The following is a 16,304-nucleotide window of genomic DNA, read 5'->3' as shown; positions in this document are numbered from 1 at the left end:
AGAGAGAGAGTAAGAGAGACAGAGAGAGTGAGACAGACAGAGAGAGAGCAACAGAGAGAGATAGAGAGAGAGAGAGAAAGAGAGAGAGAGGGAGAGGGAGAGAGAGAGAGAGTGAGAGAGAGAGAGAGAGAGAGAGAAGGAGAGAGAGGGAGAGGGGGAGAGACAGAGAGAGAGAGGGAGAGGGAGAGAGACAGAGAGACAGAGGGATTGAGAGAGAGTAAGAGAGATAGAGAGAGTGAGACAGACAGAGAAAGAGCGACAGAGAGAGATAGAGAGGGAGAGAGAAAGAGAGAGAGGGAGAGTGAGAGAGAGGGATAGAGGAGAGAGATTATTTTTATTAACATTTTTTTCTGTAATCCTGTACGCTTTGGCAATATTGTGAACCACAGTCATGCCAATAAAGAGAGAGAGAGAGAGAGAGAGAGTAAGAGAGATAGAGAGAGAGAGAGAGAGAGAGAGAGAGAGAGAGAGAGAGAGAGAGAGAGAGAGAGAGAGAGAGAGAGAGAGCGAGAGAGAGAGAGAGAGAGAGAGAGAGAGAGAGAGAGAGAGAGAGAGAGAGAGAGAGAGAGAGAGAGAGAGAGAGAGAGAGAGAGAGAGAGAGAGAGAGAGAGAGAGAGACCCTGGTGAATCACTACATGACATGGAAATCTTCCTGAAAATGAACCATGAGGTCTGGGGACGCCTCGTCTGCGAGCCAATGGGAACAGAGTAGGTTTTCAGGTATGAGATAAGCCACTTCCTTTATCTAGAATTGTTTTTTTAATAATAATTATAATAATAATAATAATAATGTATCAATGACAATGTAAGAGCATTATGATTATGTGGAATCTGCAGGTCCTCTCAGCTGTACAGAGCTTTACAGCCAGTTTCAGGTCAGTGTTTGGTTGTGGGGCTGAAACCTGTTTAAGTCCACTCCCACTGCTCTCATAGCATTGTTTTGGACACGTGTGCTACCTGCCCAGCACCAACCAGCAGACAGACACAGTTGGCGACTAATTGGTGAACACAGTGGAGCGTTTGGCGGCTACAGAGCCTATTTCAGTAGAGTCCGATTCTAACCGGGGTGTGGCGTTCACTGCTTGGATTGGTTCCTAGAGCACCTGAATGTCCACAGCTACGACTGCCCTGTGAGGTATAAGATCGCCCACGTTTCCTTCTCTATTTAGGGTTAAGGCACGGTCACACACACGCAAATGCAGGCGACAGACCATCGCCCGCCGTGGTGAAATTTCCTGCTGGTCAAAGTTCACACAAAGGTTCTAGTCGCCTATTCGCTCGCACAGAATGGAAGTGAACTGGAGGCACGTGTTTATCTCACGCATGTGTGACCGTGCCGTTAGGGTTAAAAAGGCGGTCAGTAGCTAGTGGGTCTTCCTGTTCTACTTAAACAATGATCTACGTGGGTGTTCCTTTCATGTGCAATGGGAACGCCTCTGATATTTCTCAGAAGAGTCTGTGGAGACCGACACAGAGCTAAGGGAGAGTTAATATCGGACTTACATTCTTACATACGCCTCCAGATGAATGATAGTGTCGCTGCATAACTGTTGGATGTGTAAAGTTCGTTATATCAACTTAAAAGGTGATAATATGTTCACAGCTGGTTTCTGCTGCCCCCGTGTGGCCAAAAAAGGACGTTATTGCAGGTTTATGTCGCTCTAACTAGCTAAACCATCTTTCTTACAGTGTGTTAAAGAAATAACCTGAAAAAACAACAACAACCTGGTTGATGATACATAAACTGCAGGTTGGATACGCTATCATTTATGTTAACCCTATAATGTAAGCATTAAGTTGGACCTTGGTTCCTGTAATGCAAGACTAAGTTGGACTCTCCTCTGCAGCCCATTTGCTTTTATATTTCTACGGCAGAAAAGGAAGTGATGCGTCTCACTCCTGGGGACCCTACTCTCTTCCCACTGGCCCAAAGACCTGGAGACCCTTTTGAAATGCATCTGTGGATTTGAAGAGGGGAAATGTATCACAGGAGGGTTTCAGAACTTAGTCTGCTTTAGTTTGTCGATGTGGTAGCAAAGCTTCAAGGCCGGCCCCAGCTTCAGTCCGAGGTACTTCATGATCATGTCGCTCTTTAGGAGTAACAAAGCGTTCCCGTCGATCTCCTGAGAGAAGAAGAAGTCGGTTTCAAATCAGCAGGAAACAGGTGGCCAGACAAGGTGGTTTCCACTGGATGTTGATTGAAACAAGTCAAGAACACAACGGAAAACCAACTTACGTGTTTCCTAAAGACGTCTGCATGTGGGCCGAGAGCCTGGGGGTCTGCATCCCTGATGAACCAGACGACGTTGTCCACAGACCAAGTGGCTGGGTCTTTATTGGGTGGAGGCTTGGACTCCTGGGACTCTGGAGATGCATTATAACTTCCTGGAAGAAGGAAGGAAAGAAAGGAGTTTGACTTTCGTTCCTAGGAGAAAATAAACATTGGGGCTTCTTGTGTTTCGTCTTTCTATGACTTCTCACCTGTCCTGTTGCTCTCGGGGAACGTGTTTGCGCTGGTGGACGATTGCCTGCACATGTTCATGGAGGCCGAGCCGTTGGAGAACTGCTGTGACGAACGAAAGCCGTAGGAGGTCTTTGGCGAGTAGGACGAGCTTATGGAGCCGAAAGCCGAATCGCCAGGGTCCACGGGGTAGCGTTTGCCGTCAGACTGCTCTAAATGGTAGTCCTCGGCCATGGACGTTTCAGCTAAAGACAAGATCAGAGTCAAAATTAGCTCAGGTACTTTGTCTCTATCAGCACAGTAGCTTCTGTTAGACAGATTAAGAAGTACCATCTGACTGGTAGGAGCCACCGCTGTGCTGTTTAATGGGCTGATCACTGAAGAGGTTTTCACAGTGCAAGCTGCGGCACAGCTTTTTCAGAAAACGGAGCACATAGTCGATGCTGTTCACCACAGGGAGGCTGAGAAGATGCTGCTTCCCATCAAATGTGGCTAAAAAAAAGGCAAAAACAAGGGGGAACCACTTGAAACGACATCACAGTTTAGACGCACACATGAGTTCATTAAACCTTTATAATATAATGCATGTTTTCTACTCAGTGCCACTTCAGGTAAAGTGGTAAAAAAAAGATACTGAACGAATAGAAAGCAACACCTGAGGGAGGTCTTTGTACAACACCTGATATTTTTTCTCCCCCGTAGCCTTGTGTGAGGAGAGTGAACACTGTTTTCTGCTGGAAGGCGCTGTCGATGCAGCCTTGGACGGCCTGCTGCAGCACCACAGAGGGCCTGTCGGGTCCGAAGTGGTCGGGGAGCTGCTGGATCTTCTTCCTGTCCAGGTTGGGGCCAGTGTTGGCCTGCTTGTTGATGTAAATACAGACTGATGCAGGGGAAACACAGGTGGAGACGGTCTTACTTTAATCAGGAATAGACAAAAATGGCATTAACGCTCCTCAAGTGGGCGTTTAGGGAGTTGTATGTCCTACCTGTGAGCACCTGGGGCGTGGCAGAGTGGGGGATGGTGGCGGCATCCTGAGGAATGGAGCTCATATCGGGCTCAGGGGTGCTGCTGGGTGGAGAGATAGCCAACGGTGTCATCACCATCCTCGGTTTGAGCTGCAGAGGGGTGAAGTTTTTACATTCCTGTGTTTATTTCAGGCACGCGGTATGATTTATTTACTAAATGGAGCAGGGAGGGGCGTGGTGGAATAATCAGGTTACCGAATCTGGATGAAACCGTGGTTTTTATGAGACAGGTGATGAACTGTGAGTGTGTGTTTATGAATTTATAAAAAACAGACACATTTACAATACTGATTTTTTGACACAAAAATGTTTCCATAACATTTGACTACAGCAGAACAAAGCCTCAGCTGTGAAGTATATCTCTCCGTTTCACTGGGGTCCCACAAAATGTGGAGGACATGGAGCCGGTGTGTCTGTGTCTTTCTGTATACACATGCATTTTTAAACACACTGCATCCACACACACACACACACACACACACACACACACACACACACACACACACACACACACACACACACACACACACACACACACACACACACACACACACACACACCACAGATCATCCCCCCCCTGTTTCCCTGCTCATGTGGCTGACCTTGAAGCCTGGCTTTCTCCCCCTCTTCTTTGGCACTTTGAGTGGAGGGAGCGACTCTGGGTAACGGTTTGGAAAATCCATCTTGGCGACATTGCGGAGCGGGGGTCTCCCTCTCTTCCTGCCCGGTATCTTCCCTGACTGGCTGGGGATGAAGGAGGGAGCCACTGCAGCTGATTGCATTTCACCGTCTGATTTCTGTGCCGTTGCTGCAGGTACACTCATTTGGAGCTGGAGACAAAGGAAAACAACCGTTGAGCTGAAGCCATATAGAAATGCAAAGGAAACATGCACTTAACTTGCACATTAACCCTCCTCCTCCTCCTCCTCGGCGGCGGCGGCTACATATCAGAGAGCAGCATTAGCATCAATTTAGAGAAGAGACACAGGAAGCAGAGAAAGGTTTGGCAGAGGTGAACAACAGCAACATCCAATTACTGAGAGACTGCAGGACACTCAGCTGAGCAATGCGGTGAGAGGAGGCAGCGTTTAGCAGAGCACCATAATAAGCAAACAACACAAAAGGCAGCCATGCATGAGCTGTGGAGGAAACAGCACCTCCATCCTGCACTGATAGCACACTAATAAACCTGAGAGAGGAGGAGGATGGGGGTCATCTATTACCTGCTGTCTTCTATTGTGAAAGCCCAAGAGCCAAGCCCTTTTGTCTTAAATCCCAGGAACCTTAAAGGTGACTGTAAAGCTAAGGGAAAGCCATCTTTCTCTTGCTGTATGTTGCTTTTTCCTTGTCTCCCTTTTGGTTAACACACTACTACTGCTGCTGCCGCCGCTGCTGCTGCTGCTGCTGCTGCTGCTGCTGCTGCTCGGCACAGAGGCTGCAGACATCTCATTAGACTAATGCATTCAGCGGTGGCAGAGGGAGGGGGGGTTGACTTCACCATGGCTACCCAGCTATGAATTACCATTACCCTGACAGCTTCCACCTAATCTTTAAAAAAAAAAAGAAGAAGCAGCAGCGAGAGAAATAAACATGGGTGCACATCACCCATGCAGCGGCAGGAATGGACATATTTGAAGCAGATTTGCAGAAAGGATACAGTAGTGTGTAAACTAACCAACAAACAAACATGCAAACGAACCGGTCAGCCGGCACTCACCATCCAGAACAGATGTGGAGTGTCCCTATATGCTCCTGGCTGTGTTTTCTATCTATTTCCCCCCCTGAGCACGGATCTCACAGCAAAGCGGATTCCACTGTAATACTGTTTATATGAAAATGTGTGTGTGTGTGTGTGTGTGTGTGTGTGTGTGTGTGTGTGTGTGTGTGTGTGTGTGTGTACAACAGAGACAGACATACAGAAAGAGAGAGAGAGAGAGAGAGAGAGAGAGAGAGAGAGAGAGAGAGAGAGAGAGAGAGAGAGAGAGAGAGAGAGAGAGAGAGAGACTGTTTGTGTGCATTAAAGAGAGACGGGGAGAAGGGCTCCTCTGTTGTCATGGCAACAAGCCTGTAAGCCCCTGTAACACCCAGTCAGCTGTCTGCCATGTTGTTTTGTGTGTGTCAGTGCTGCAGAGGTTCAATTAGACTACTGCTTTCATTTTAATGAGAATATTCTTCACAAAGTATTAAGCATTTTTTGCTCTATTCCTGCAGCGTGTTTCACGTTGTCAAATGTTATTGTGTATAGGTTTAAATCTGTCCTAAATTAAGGGATATTAGAGATGCCATGAGTAGTCCTTTAGAAATATAAACAATCTGCAAATGTTTTGATAATTTAATGATCATTTCATCTTTTTTAAAAAAGCATGAATGCCAAATATTTGCTTCTCTGAGGCTTTTATGAGTCATTATATTTTAGTAAACAGAATAAAACAAGAAAATTTTGAGCTGTTTTCTGACTTTTTTTAAAATCTGCAAAACAGTTAATTAAGAAAATAATCTGCAGGTTAATCGATATTATAATATTTTATATCTTATATTTTATATCTAATATCTTATATTTTATATCTTATATCTGGATATTTTATATCTGGATATTTTATATCTTATATTTTATATCTAATATCTTATATTTTATATCTAATATCTTTTATTTTATATCTTATATCTGGATATTTTATATCTGGATATTTTATATCTTATATTTTATATCTAATATCTTATATTTTATATCTTATATTTTATATCTAATATCTTATATTTTATGTCTTATATTTTATATCTAATATCTTATATCTAATATCTTATATTTTATATCTAATATATTTTATTTTATATCTTATATTTTATATCTAATATCTTATATTTTATATCTAATATCTTTTATTTTATATCTTATATCTGGATATTTTATATCTGGATATTTTATATCTTATATTTTATATCTAATATCTTATATTTTATATCTTATATTTTATATCTAATATCTTATATTTTATGTCTTATATTTTATATCTAATATCTTATATCTAATATCTTATATTTTATATCTAATATCTTTTATTTTATATCTTATATTTTATATCTAATATCTTATATTTTATATCTAATATCTTTTATTTTATATCTAATATCTTATATTTATATCTTATATTTATATCTTATATTTTATATCTAATATCTTTTATTTTATATCTTATATTTTATATCTAATATCTTATATTAATATCTTTTATTTTATATCTTATATCTGATATTTTAAGTCTTATATTTTATATCTTAAATCTTGTATTTATATAAATCTTATTAAAACCCCGGTCTGAATGAACGCCCCCTGCTGGCTGACGTCACACACACACACACACACACACACACACACACACACACACACACACACACACACACACACACACACACACACACACACACACACACACACACACACACACACACACCCCTGTCCGTTCTGTGTTTGTTAATAAAGTTGCGTTGAGGGCTTTTGAAAACAAGATGGCGGCGCTCATCCCGCTGTCTGTAACGACAGTAAAGATGTCGCCCTCCGCGTCTCTGGGCTTCAGGAGCCTGTGGACACACCAATGTTCCTCCAGACAGCTGCTGAAGTCTGTGACAGAGGTCTGCAGCCGAGGTGAGCCGAGCTAAGACACGTTTCTGCTGTAAACTGCACTTTAAATGAACATTTTCTGTAGTTTTCAACCTCTTAAAGTTAACATTTTAATAACAAACCTGTACTAACGCACTTTGTTATTGTTTTGCTAGTTTAATCAGCTGTCACATTAACATAAATGTCACTTTAAAGACACATTAGCATCATAATAATGTTTATAATGGGGTTTTAAATCAAGGTTACTCGGTGACCGCTCAGCCGGCGGTGGAGGAGCGGTTCCGCGGCCCTTTGGATCACTACACCGGGCTGATCAGAGACGGGTCCCTGCGGGAGGATGAGCACCAGAAGGCGGTGCTGCAGACCCTGGACCAGCTCCACAAAACCCTCCGAGGATACAGCAACACACAGGGGTCTTTCCTCTCCAAGGTACAGAGGAAAAACAGCATTTTAGTCATTTACTGTGCAACTGTGTTACCCACCACAGCTGAAATTCACCCGCATTTGGCAGGTGGGTGGGTGGGCGGGTGTCGATGTCCAGCCCTGGGTGTAACCCCCTCACAGGAGTCAGGCTGCAAATGCTTATGTCAAGGGCCAAAACTGAGCACAGTTCAAGTTTATGTTGTTTGGGTGTGAGGATGGTTGTCTGTCTCTGTTCGTCAATTTCATTTAATTTAAATGTATTCGTAGAAATACGTAATTTGTAAAAGCCTTAAGGTGCTGGAAAAGCTTGAAAATGGACCTTAAAAGTGCTTTGACCTTGGAAAAGGCGTACGAACCCTGATTCTTTTTATACGAATGAACGACTGCTTCTCCGAAATTGTTGCAAACAACAAATAATGAACTTGAAACTTGTTGGTTTACTAAACTCACTTACTTAGGTATGAATCCTGTACCTGCGTAAGCAATCGATTTAGCAACATTTTAGATGATTGACTGCTGTTTTCTATTCTGCAGTAAACTTTTATTTAACTCTGTGTCATTTACACAAGAACCTGTCCGCTGATTTTGTCTTTCAGTTTTTTACCAAACCAAAGGCTCCTAAAGGTTACTACATCTACGGTGATGTTGGTAAGAGAGATGGGCTGCAGAGTTACAACTTTAAATATAAGCTCACAGACATTTTGTCTGTTAACTCACCTGCTCTTTATTGTTTCAGGCACAGGAAAAACGATGGTGATGGACATGTTTTATTCATACGTCGAGACTGAAAAGAAGAAGAGGGTTCACTTCCACGGCTTCATGTTGGACGTGCATAAAAGTGAGTTCTCTGCATGTTTGTACCAAGGATGCACGTTGTCAGAGTTGTGAAGCACTGTTCACACGCAGGTGTCTCAAACTGATCCAGTAAAGGGCCGCTGTGGCTGCAGGTCTTCATTCCAACCAAGCAAGAACACACATGATCCAACAAATGCCACTGTGTGAAGGAGATTCAGTTGGTTGAATAAGTCAAGTCAGGTGTGTTCTTGCTTGGTCCCTTTACTGGATCAGTTTGAGTCACCTGGCTCACAGTAAAGCCCAGAGGTGAAAATCAAGTTGCCCTTCTTTGCTCCCAGCAGCCACTAGGGGGCAAATCAGTCTTCAAACTTTGAGTAAAGCCACAAATGAAGGTATGAATGAAAACATTCAAGGTGAATGAGGTGTCCTGCATCCAAAAGGTGGATGTTAGTATCTCAGCATTTCTAGTTTCTGGTATGTTTTGATTTGTTAGGGCGCACTCATACTGTCCGTCCATACTGTACCCAATCACGTTTTGCGGCTAAAGTCTAGTTCGTTTGACCAGTGTGAGTGCAACCGTACCGCCCATAGGTGCGGCTCTCTTTCCGGCCACGGACTATTTGGGAGAGGTGGGCTTTTGTAAAGCACGTTTGCACATGTACGAGCACGAGCTCGCGCACGTGTACGAGCACGAGGCCTACGGTGGTTCTGACGTCATTTTATGTGCGCCTGGGCTGCGGGGGGAGAGGGAGGGGGGGACAAGTACCCTAAAGCACGGGGCACGGTATGGACTGACAGTGTGAGTGCGCCCTTAGTCTGCTCTCCTAGTCTGTTGTCCTCCAGGTGATGGATGAAGAAAAACTACAATAACCAGATAATAGTTGTTTCACACAAGGACTCACATTTTCTCCACATTAAACCGTTAAACCAGATTTATTAAACATTTGTCTTGTATCTTTGGAAGCATGTTGAAGCTTATGCTGTTTCTTCATTCTTGTCTGGTTGGTAGCACAGCGTAGTCTGAGATATAGTATTATTTTTGACCACATATTGCTGCCACAACAGAGCAACGCTGTCTCGTGAACTATTCCTGTTCATTCATCATTAATTGAATTCATTATATTACCTGTAAGTGGTGAAACAACCCACTGGATCAGCAGCTGTGTGCTGTGGGTGGTTTGCATCTATGACACTGTGCATCCTTGTTAAAATGTTTGTGTTTGAAGCCAAATGTTAAGAGTATTTTCGTAATTCCAGCAGGCATCAGCTTCATGTATAACCCGTATGTCTGGCTCTGCTGGTATGAAATATTGCACAGCTGGATGGGTTTGATGTGCTGAGACAGCTGGTCCCATGTGTGATGAGACCGTTATCCATCACCTGGAGGACAACAGACTAGACTAAGGGCGCACTCACACTGTCCGTCCCTACCGTGCCCCGTGCTTTAGGGTACTTGCCCCCCCCTCCCTCTCCCCCCGCGGCCCAGGCCCATTTGTACTCACACTACGGGCGCACATAGAATGACGTCAGAACCACTGTAGGCCTCGTGCTCGTACACGTGTGAGAGCTCGTGCTTGTACATGTGTAAACGTGCACCTCGCCGGAAAGCGTGCCGCACCTAGGCACGGTACGGTTGCACTCACACTGGTCAAACGAACTAGACTTTAGCCGCTAAACGTGCTTGGGTACAGTAGGGATGGACAGTGTGAGTGCGCCCTAACAAATCAAAACGTACCAGAAACCAGAAATGCTGGAAGGTCGGACTTGAAGTCAGCAACCCCAACCTGTCAAAGACATGTATCCTACAGCCTGCAGACCACATAGAACCTACCAGTGAGAACAGCAGCCATCTATGCTGTCCTGCGCTCTGTCAGCATTATATCCTGAGAGGATCTCAACATGCTTCAGTACGAGTGAAATTTGTTGTATTGCATTTTATTGTTCCGTATAATACTTTCATTTCAGTGCTGGTGGGAAATGAACACTTCTCAACAGACTGTATTTAAAGTCTGTAGGACAACGTAGCGCTGTGGTTTCTGAACTGAGCTTATATTTCCTGTTTTAGCAACCACATGAAGTTCTTCTTACATGTAAAGCACTGCTCACGTGTTGTAGTAGTATATATACATACACACACACACACACACACACACACACACACACACATACATGCATACAAACAGTTCTGTTTACAAAACAGTTTCAAATCTAAAGAGAAGAAAAATAGTGCCAATAATAAACATTTTATTATATATAATAAATTCTTCAGACCTGCAGAGCGCGGCTGTGCATTATTGATCGTTGCAGGCTGCTGGTGTCTCAGGCTTGTACCCAGTCGTCTGCGCAGGGGACTGAGCTTGCTGTTTAAAATGAGTGAAATACTTTATTGAAGACGGAGAAGTAGACAGAAAATATGAAATATGGTTATAGGTGTTTGCACTAGATGCTGTGATGCTGGGGTAAGAGATGTCAGACTTGACCAAAACGAGGTGTTGCAGAAACTAAAGAGTGAAGATGTTACATTTATTTAATGTGCGTGTCTGTGTTTGTCAGTTTTCGTTAGCTTCAGCTCAGCAGTTTCTAGTATTCCTGTGTATTATTTTGTCCTTGTACTTATCCAACAGAGCCAAGACTAATTTGCTTTCTTCTTTTTTGTTTGGTCTTCAGGGATCCACCGGCTGAAACAGAGCATGCCAAAGAGGAAAGCAGGGAAAATGGCCAAATCCTATGACCCCATTGCTCCAGTTGCTGAGGAGATCAGTGAAGAGGCTTGTCTTCTGTGCTTTGATGAGTTTCAGGTAATTATCCTTAAATGTTTCTCCATAACCACAGTACTGAGACATTTAAAGGAGTCTCACAGTGTCTGTACATTCATTCAAGATTCAAGAAGCTTTATTTATCCCGAGGGAAATTATTGTGCAACAGTTTCAATACAAAGGTGGGAAAGGATCAGAGTAACAATAAGCTAACATAGATCAAATCAAAATAAAGCTAACATAAAATAAATCAAACAATTAACTAGATGTGACAGAAAGCACATTGTGGTTAAACGTAGGTTTATACAATATACAACAATACACACCGTGCAGTTTAGCAGCATGTGGGAATAAAATAAGTACAAACTAAAGAAGTGATAAGGAGCGATAAGTGAAACAGTGATAAAAGTGTAGCAGCACATCTTACTGAACTAAGTTACAGTACAACTAAATAAAGGTATGCAGTGATGATATAAAGTAACATTTGCTCAGGACACATGTCTCCACTGTTCCTTACCTGACCGGGGGGAGATGATACATGTTTCTCTTAATGTATCATTTAACCTTAAAAAGTGTTGTTGTAATGCTTTACCCAGAGTTAATTTCTTTGTGACTCACATTTCAGGTCACTGATATCGCAGACGCCATGATTCTCAAGCAGCTCTTTGAGAATCTGTTTCTGAACGGTGTCGTTGTCGTGGCCACTTCTAATCGTCCCCCTGAAGGTAAGTCACAAGTGTCATAGCCTGAACATGTTTTTTTTGTCTATCCTAATTCCTTCAGAAACTGCTTGACTTCGTCACAACTGATCTCGATGTTTTATGTGTTTGATCTACATCCTACAATATATTGTAGGCTTTTGGTTGTTTACCGATCTGAAAAGCCGAAACATAGCCAAATATACCGGTACCACTTTTCTGTGGTACATCAGACTGACTTACTTTACTTACTTTAAGTCTTTAAACGTCACATGACACTGACGCGACTATCTACACCAGTTGTGTCTTGCAGCAGGGCTCAGAGGTGTTGGTGATCGGATCAGAGGGATAGGTTAACAATGACGTTGTCTAGTGACAGTGAATGTCCAGTGAGGTTAGAGTTTGCCCACGAATAAACATGGCAGCACTTTAATACCTGAGAATTTTCCGTGCTTTACTTCCCAGCTGCCGGGCAAAAGTGAAGGGAGAGTCTGTGGAGCTACAAACCGGAGCGCAGTGTGCTGCTATCTCCACTTAAAGTGTAAATACAAAACATTCTGATGCTTGTCTGATATGTTTTGGTTTGTAGACACACGTTTGATGTGCATTCAGATTCCTTTGGATGTATTTAGCTCGTCAACTCAACTTTGTTTTGGATTCAGTTTACTCCTTATTGTTTTAAAATGTAAAAACATACAGCGGTTGGTAGCTCGTCACTACAATTATGCTGTGTTTCATTGTAATTGGGAACTTCCACATTCTGAGTCAGGCTTGTAGTAAGGGCAGAAGTGTGATAGGAACATATGTGTATGGATTAAAGAGGGTAACATATAGAGGACAGACTGGAAGTAGAGAGGTGAATGTGTTTTAATAAAGTTCACAAAAGAGCAAAAAAAAAAAAATGTCAACACACATAGTGACCGTGACAAGATGGAGGGCTCTGAAAGAACAGGCACGCGTGTCTCAAATCTTACGGATTATGACTTCGAGGATGACTCTGCATGTCAAGAGGAAGGATTCAAAAATGCCTTTACACCATTTTCAGTGCATATGTTTTTTAAACTTAGCAAATCCAGCAACATTTGGCAAACACGAAGTCACTTTACATTTTTAAGTGTAAATAAAAAAAACAACTAAGACTGATTTTTCCCTCAGACTTGTATAAAAACGGGCTGCAGAGAGTCAACTTTGTGCCATTCATTGCTGTGTTGCAGGTAAGAAAAGAGACGTATATTAGACTCTTTCTCTTTATCTGAAATGCCCCTGTTGTTAATCGTTTGTCTCTCACATGCAGAAATATTGCCAAACTCTCCGCCTGGATTCTGGGATAGATTACCGCAGAAGGAACAGGCCATCTGCTGGAAAACTCTACTTCCTGTAAGAAATCCAAATAGTTACACAATCAGCCATTGGAAGCTTTATTTTGTGTTTTTAATGTTTCCTCTTTACGTGAACTGCAGCTCCAGTGAGCCTGATGTGGAAGCGACGCTAGACAAGATGTTTGATGAGCTGGCTTTTAAGCAAAACGACAGTAAGTGGACATTTCCCTTGATTCTGCAGCTGAAATGTAATGTGGTACATTGTATTGTATCTGTGTTACTGCAGAAATGGTCGTCTTTCATATCACATGGTGTACTCACACACTGTGTTTCTCCACAGTAACACGACCAAGAGTTCTGAATGTTAACAACAGGAAAGTGCGTCTGAACAAAGCTTGTGGGACCGTTGCAGACTGCACGTTTGAGGAGCTCTGTGACAGAGTAAGACCCCCTGATTCTTTTTTTAAATGCCGGGAACTCGACCAGAATTTCAAACAAACTTAAACCGGTTTGAACAGTTATCGTTTGTGTCACGTGTTTTTAAATGATTGACTCACGAGTGACTCTGTAGAGGTTGAAGTCAAAGCAACTGGACTTAGTTATTTGTCTACCTCTCATCCAAGAGGCTTCATCAGTTCATGTGCGCATCTGAGCAGGCTGGGACTGGACCAACTAACTGGTGTGGAGATCACTGGTGTGGATTAGTTGGACCAGTCCCAGCCTGGCCCTGGTCGTGGTCCAGTCCCAGCCTGCTCAGATGCGCACATGAAGTGATGAAGCCTCTTGGATGAGAGGTGAAACGTCTTCCTAGACAAATAACCAAGTCCAGTTGCTTTTGACTGAAATTGCTTTGAGGGTAACGATGATCTGGACAAATGAGAACATTCACAGGCTTAGAGGGTCGAAGCAATCCAAAGAAATAGACCAACAAACCACAGGACAGTGTGGTTTCATTAAAACTCAAACCAGTGTAGTGTAATGGCTAAGTGCTCAGAAGGGATTTCAGGTTTAAAAAAAACTTTATTATTATTGTGACATCAAGAGTTTGGATGTAAATGTTTCAGCCTTTGGGGGCCAGTGACTACCTGGAGATATCCAGGCTGTTTGACACCGTCTTTATTCGACACATTCCTCTGCTGACGCTGAACAAGAAGACACAAGCCAGGCGGCTCATCACCCTCGTGGATGCCCTGTACGACCACAAGGTGCCCCGCCGTTATCCGCATGCACATGGACCTTCACTAAAACACCAAACTTTCACTGTTTGTTTGGGAGTTTCATAAATACTTCATCTTGTTTCAGGTACGAGTGGTGATTCTCGCCGATTATCCCCTGGATGATATCTTCGTACACAACGGGGAACACGGTCACGACGACAGCCACATTCTGATGGACGATCTGGGGCTGAAAAGGGTGAGTTTCAGCTTTTCACGTTAGTTATTGTTTGATTTATTTTATGCTAGCTTTCTTTTGATTTGATTTATGTTAGCTTATTGTTACTCTGACCCTTTCCCATCTTTGTATTGAAACTGTTGCACAATAATTTCCCTCGGGATTAATAAAGCTTCTTGAATCTTGAATCTTGAAACCAGTTTTTCACGTTGGGCGTGTCCTTTCTCTCGTGAAGTACCGTAGATGATTAAATTGTGTGAAGCTGTCGGCCGTCAGTGAGCGGAGTGAGTCAGTCCGCTTTGTTGTGTGCTCCACCACCAATGAAGTCTTTGCAAGACTTAAGGTTTTAAAATATAAATGATCTGAGATCTCTTTCGTACATAACAAAATAAAGATTGGTGTTGTCGCTAATGTAAAGTAATTTGACTGTAACCTGTTATTCATATTTATAAGAGTGTGTTTAACTCGCTGTGGATTAACAGGATGAAGCCAGCAGTCTGTCCATCTTCAGCGGAGAAGAAGAAATGTTTGCCTTCCAGAGGACGGTGTCTCGCCTCACGGAGATGCAGACAGAAGAATATTGGTTGGAAGGTGACAGAAGCACTAAATCACAGGTGTAACATTCTGAAAACACGTTTCACCACCTCCATACTCCTTAAACTGTACTGGTCTCTGCCAAAAACAGCCCAGACTGAACACAAACTCCTCCTCCTCCTCCTCATCTTCTCCAGCACAAACCCGCCGGGACTGCTCAACAGAACGTGTGCAAATGTTGTACAGAGAATATTTATTGAAATCTTAAGGCCTTTAATGACTTTATCGTGACGTTGCACTTTATGTATCATTTTTAAGATGAACTTCAGGGCGTCATATTGCTTTTAACTCCGTATCACATGGTGGTCCAGCTGTGTTATCTTATAAATCTGTGGGGACGAGTTTTGGAAACGCATTCCAAAAGGACTTTTATGAGGATTTATTATATTTTAATCTCGCCTCTGTTGAAAACATAATGCATCTCAATGAGCTGTGTATGATTTTAATGCATTACTAAATGCAAAAGTGTGTGTTTATTCCTGATGATTTATGTGAACGTGCTCGGGAAATGTTCGTCTCAGAACATTTCACAGATGCACAGAACAATAATGGATAAAAGAGACACAAAACATGCATCACAGGAAGTGTTGTAGCTTATTTCCAGGGTACATTGTTCTGCATCTGTCTTCATCAATGCAACAACAACCAGCTTAGTGTTGGTTAAGGTTGAACTGTTTCCTTTTTTTTATTTAAACACTCATTAACGCACAATATCTTACGAACAAAGCAGCAGTGTGGGAAGTGAAAGTGAGAAAAATCTCCTGTTCAAACAAAAAAAAGGTGTTATTGGGACCGACAGACAGTTGGTGGCATTTAATCTGGTGGGATGTGTGTTTTTTTTGTGTGTGCAGAAACTAAATCGTAAGACATTTTAAAGCTGTTTCATGGAGGATTTAACGGCTTTCGACTGAAAATCTTCATATTTGAGAAGCTAGTGCCATAAAATAACTAGCATATTTGTAAAAAAACAAACAATTAACTGTCAAAGTCCGATAAAAACCAAATTTTAACTAATATTCACAATATAAATAGTGTAAAGTGCTATGGCCCCTCAAAAGAATCATGCCCTATCTAAATCCAAACCCTGACTTGTTTAATGATCGACCTTAAAGCTCCTGAACAAATTAAAATAATGCACGTCTAAAATTTGAGATCCAGCACAATTTTAACGGAGCAATAATGAAGAAATTCATTCATTCATTCATTCATTCAAGTTGTTTT

At 42.4% G+C, this 16,304-nt stretch overlaps 2 protein-coding genes across 2 annotated transcripts; one reads left to right on the top strand and one right to left on the bottom strand.

Moving 5' to 3' along the window:
* Nucleotides 1-1,997: 1,997 nt before the first annotated feature.
* LOC310954489 (sex comb on midleg-like protein 4) lies at nucleotides 1,998-4,311 on the bottom strand (the record flags this gene model as incomplete). Its single annotated transcript, XM_083923946.1, has 7 exons — nucleotides 1,998-2,123; nucleotides 2,237-2,385; nucleotides 2,482-2,706; nucleotides 2,792-2,953; nucleotides 3,141-3,341; nucleotides 3,448-3,577; nucleotides 4,090-4,311. The coding sequence occupies 7 exons, from the start codon at nucleotides 4,309-4,311 to the stop codon at nucleotides 1,998-2,000; spliced, it is 1,215 nt and encodes a 404-aa protein (XP_083780072.1).
* A 2,683-nt stretch (nucleotides 4,312-6,994) lies between these two features.
* Nucleotides 6,995-15,561, top strand: afg1la (AFG1 like ATPase a; the record flags this gene model as incomplete). The annotated part of the gene is made up of 13 exons (XM_083924862.1): nucleotides 6,995-7,130; nucleotides 7,348-7,535; nucleotides 8,126-8,177; nucleotides 8,266-8,367; nucleotides 10,992-11,122; nucleotides 11,706-11,805; nucleotides 12,934-12,992; nucleotides 13,073-13,155; nucleotides 13,239-13,309; nucleotides 13,438-13,538; nucleotides 14,162-14,302; nucleotides 14,400-14,510; nucleotides 14,972-15,561. The coding sequence occupies 13 exons, from the start codon at nucleotides 6,995-6,997 to the stop codon at nucleotides 15,107-15,109; spliced, it is 1,413 nt and encodes a 470-aa protein (XP_083780988.1). The 3' UTR covers nucleotides 15,110-15,561.
* Between the last annotated feature and the right edge of the window lie 743 nt (nucleotides 15,562-16,304).

The sequence above is a fragment of the Echiichthys vipera genome, assembly GCF_963691815.1.
Source record: "Echiichthys vipera genome assembly, chromosome: 12".
Lineage (NCBI taxonomy): Eukaryota > Metazoa > Chordata > Actinopteri > Perciformes > Trachinidae > Echiichthys > Echiichthys vipera.
Note: the sequence above shows the minus strand (reverse complement) of the source record. Positions and strands in the feature narration are given on the sequence as shown.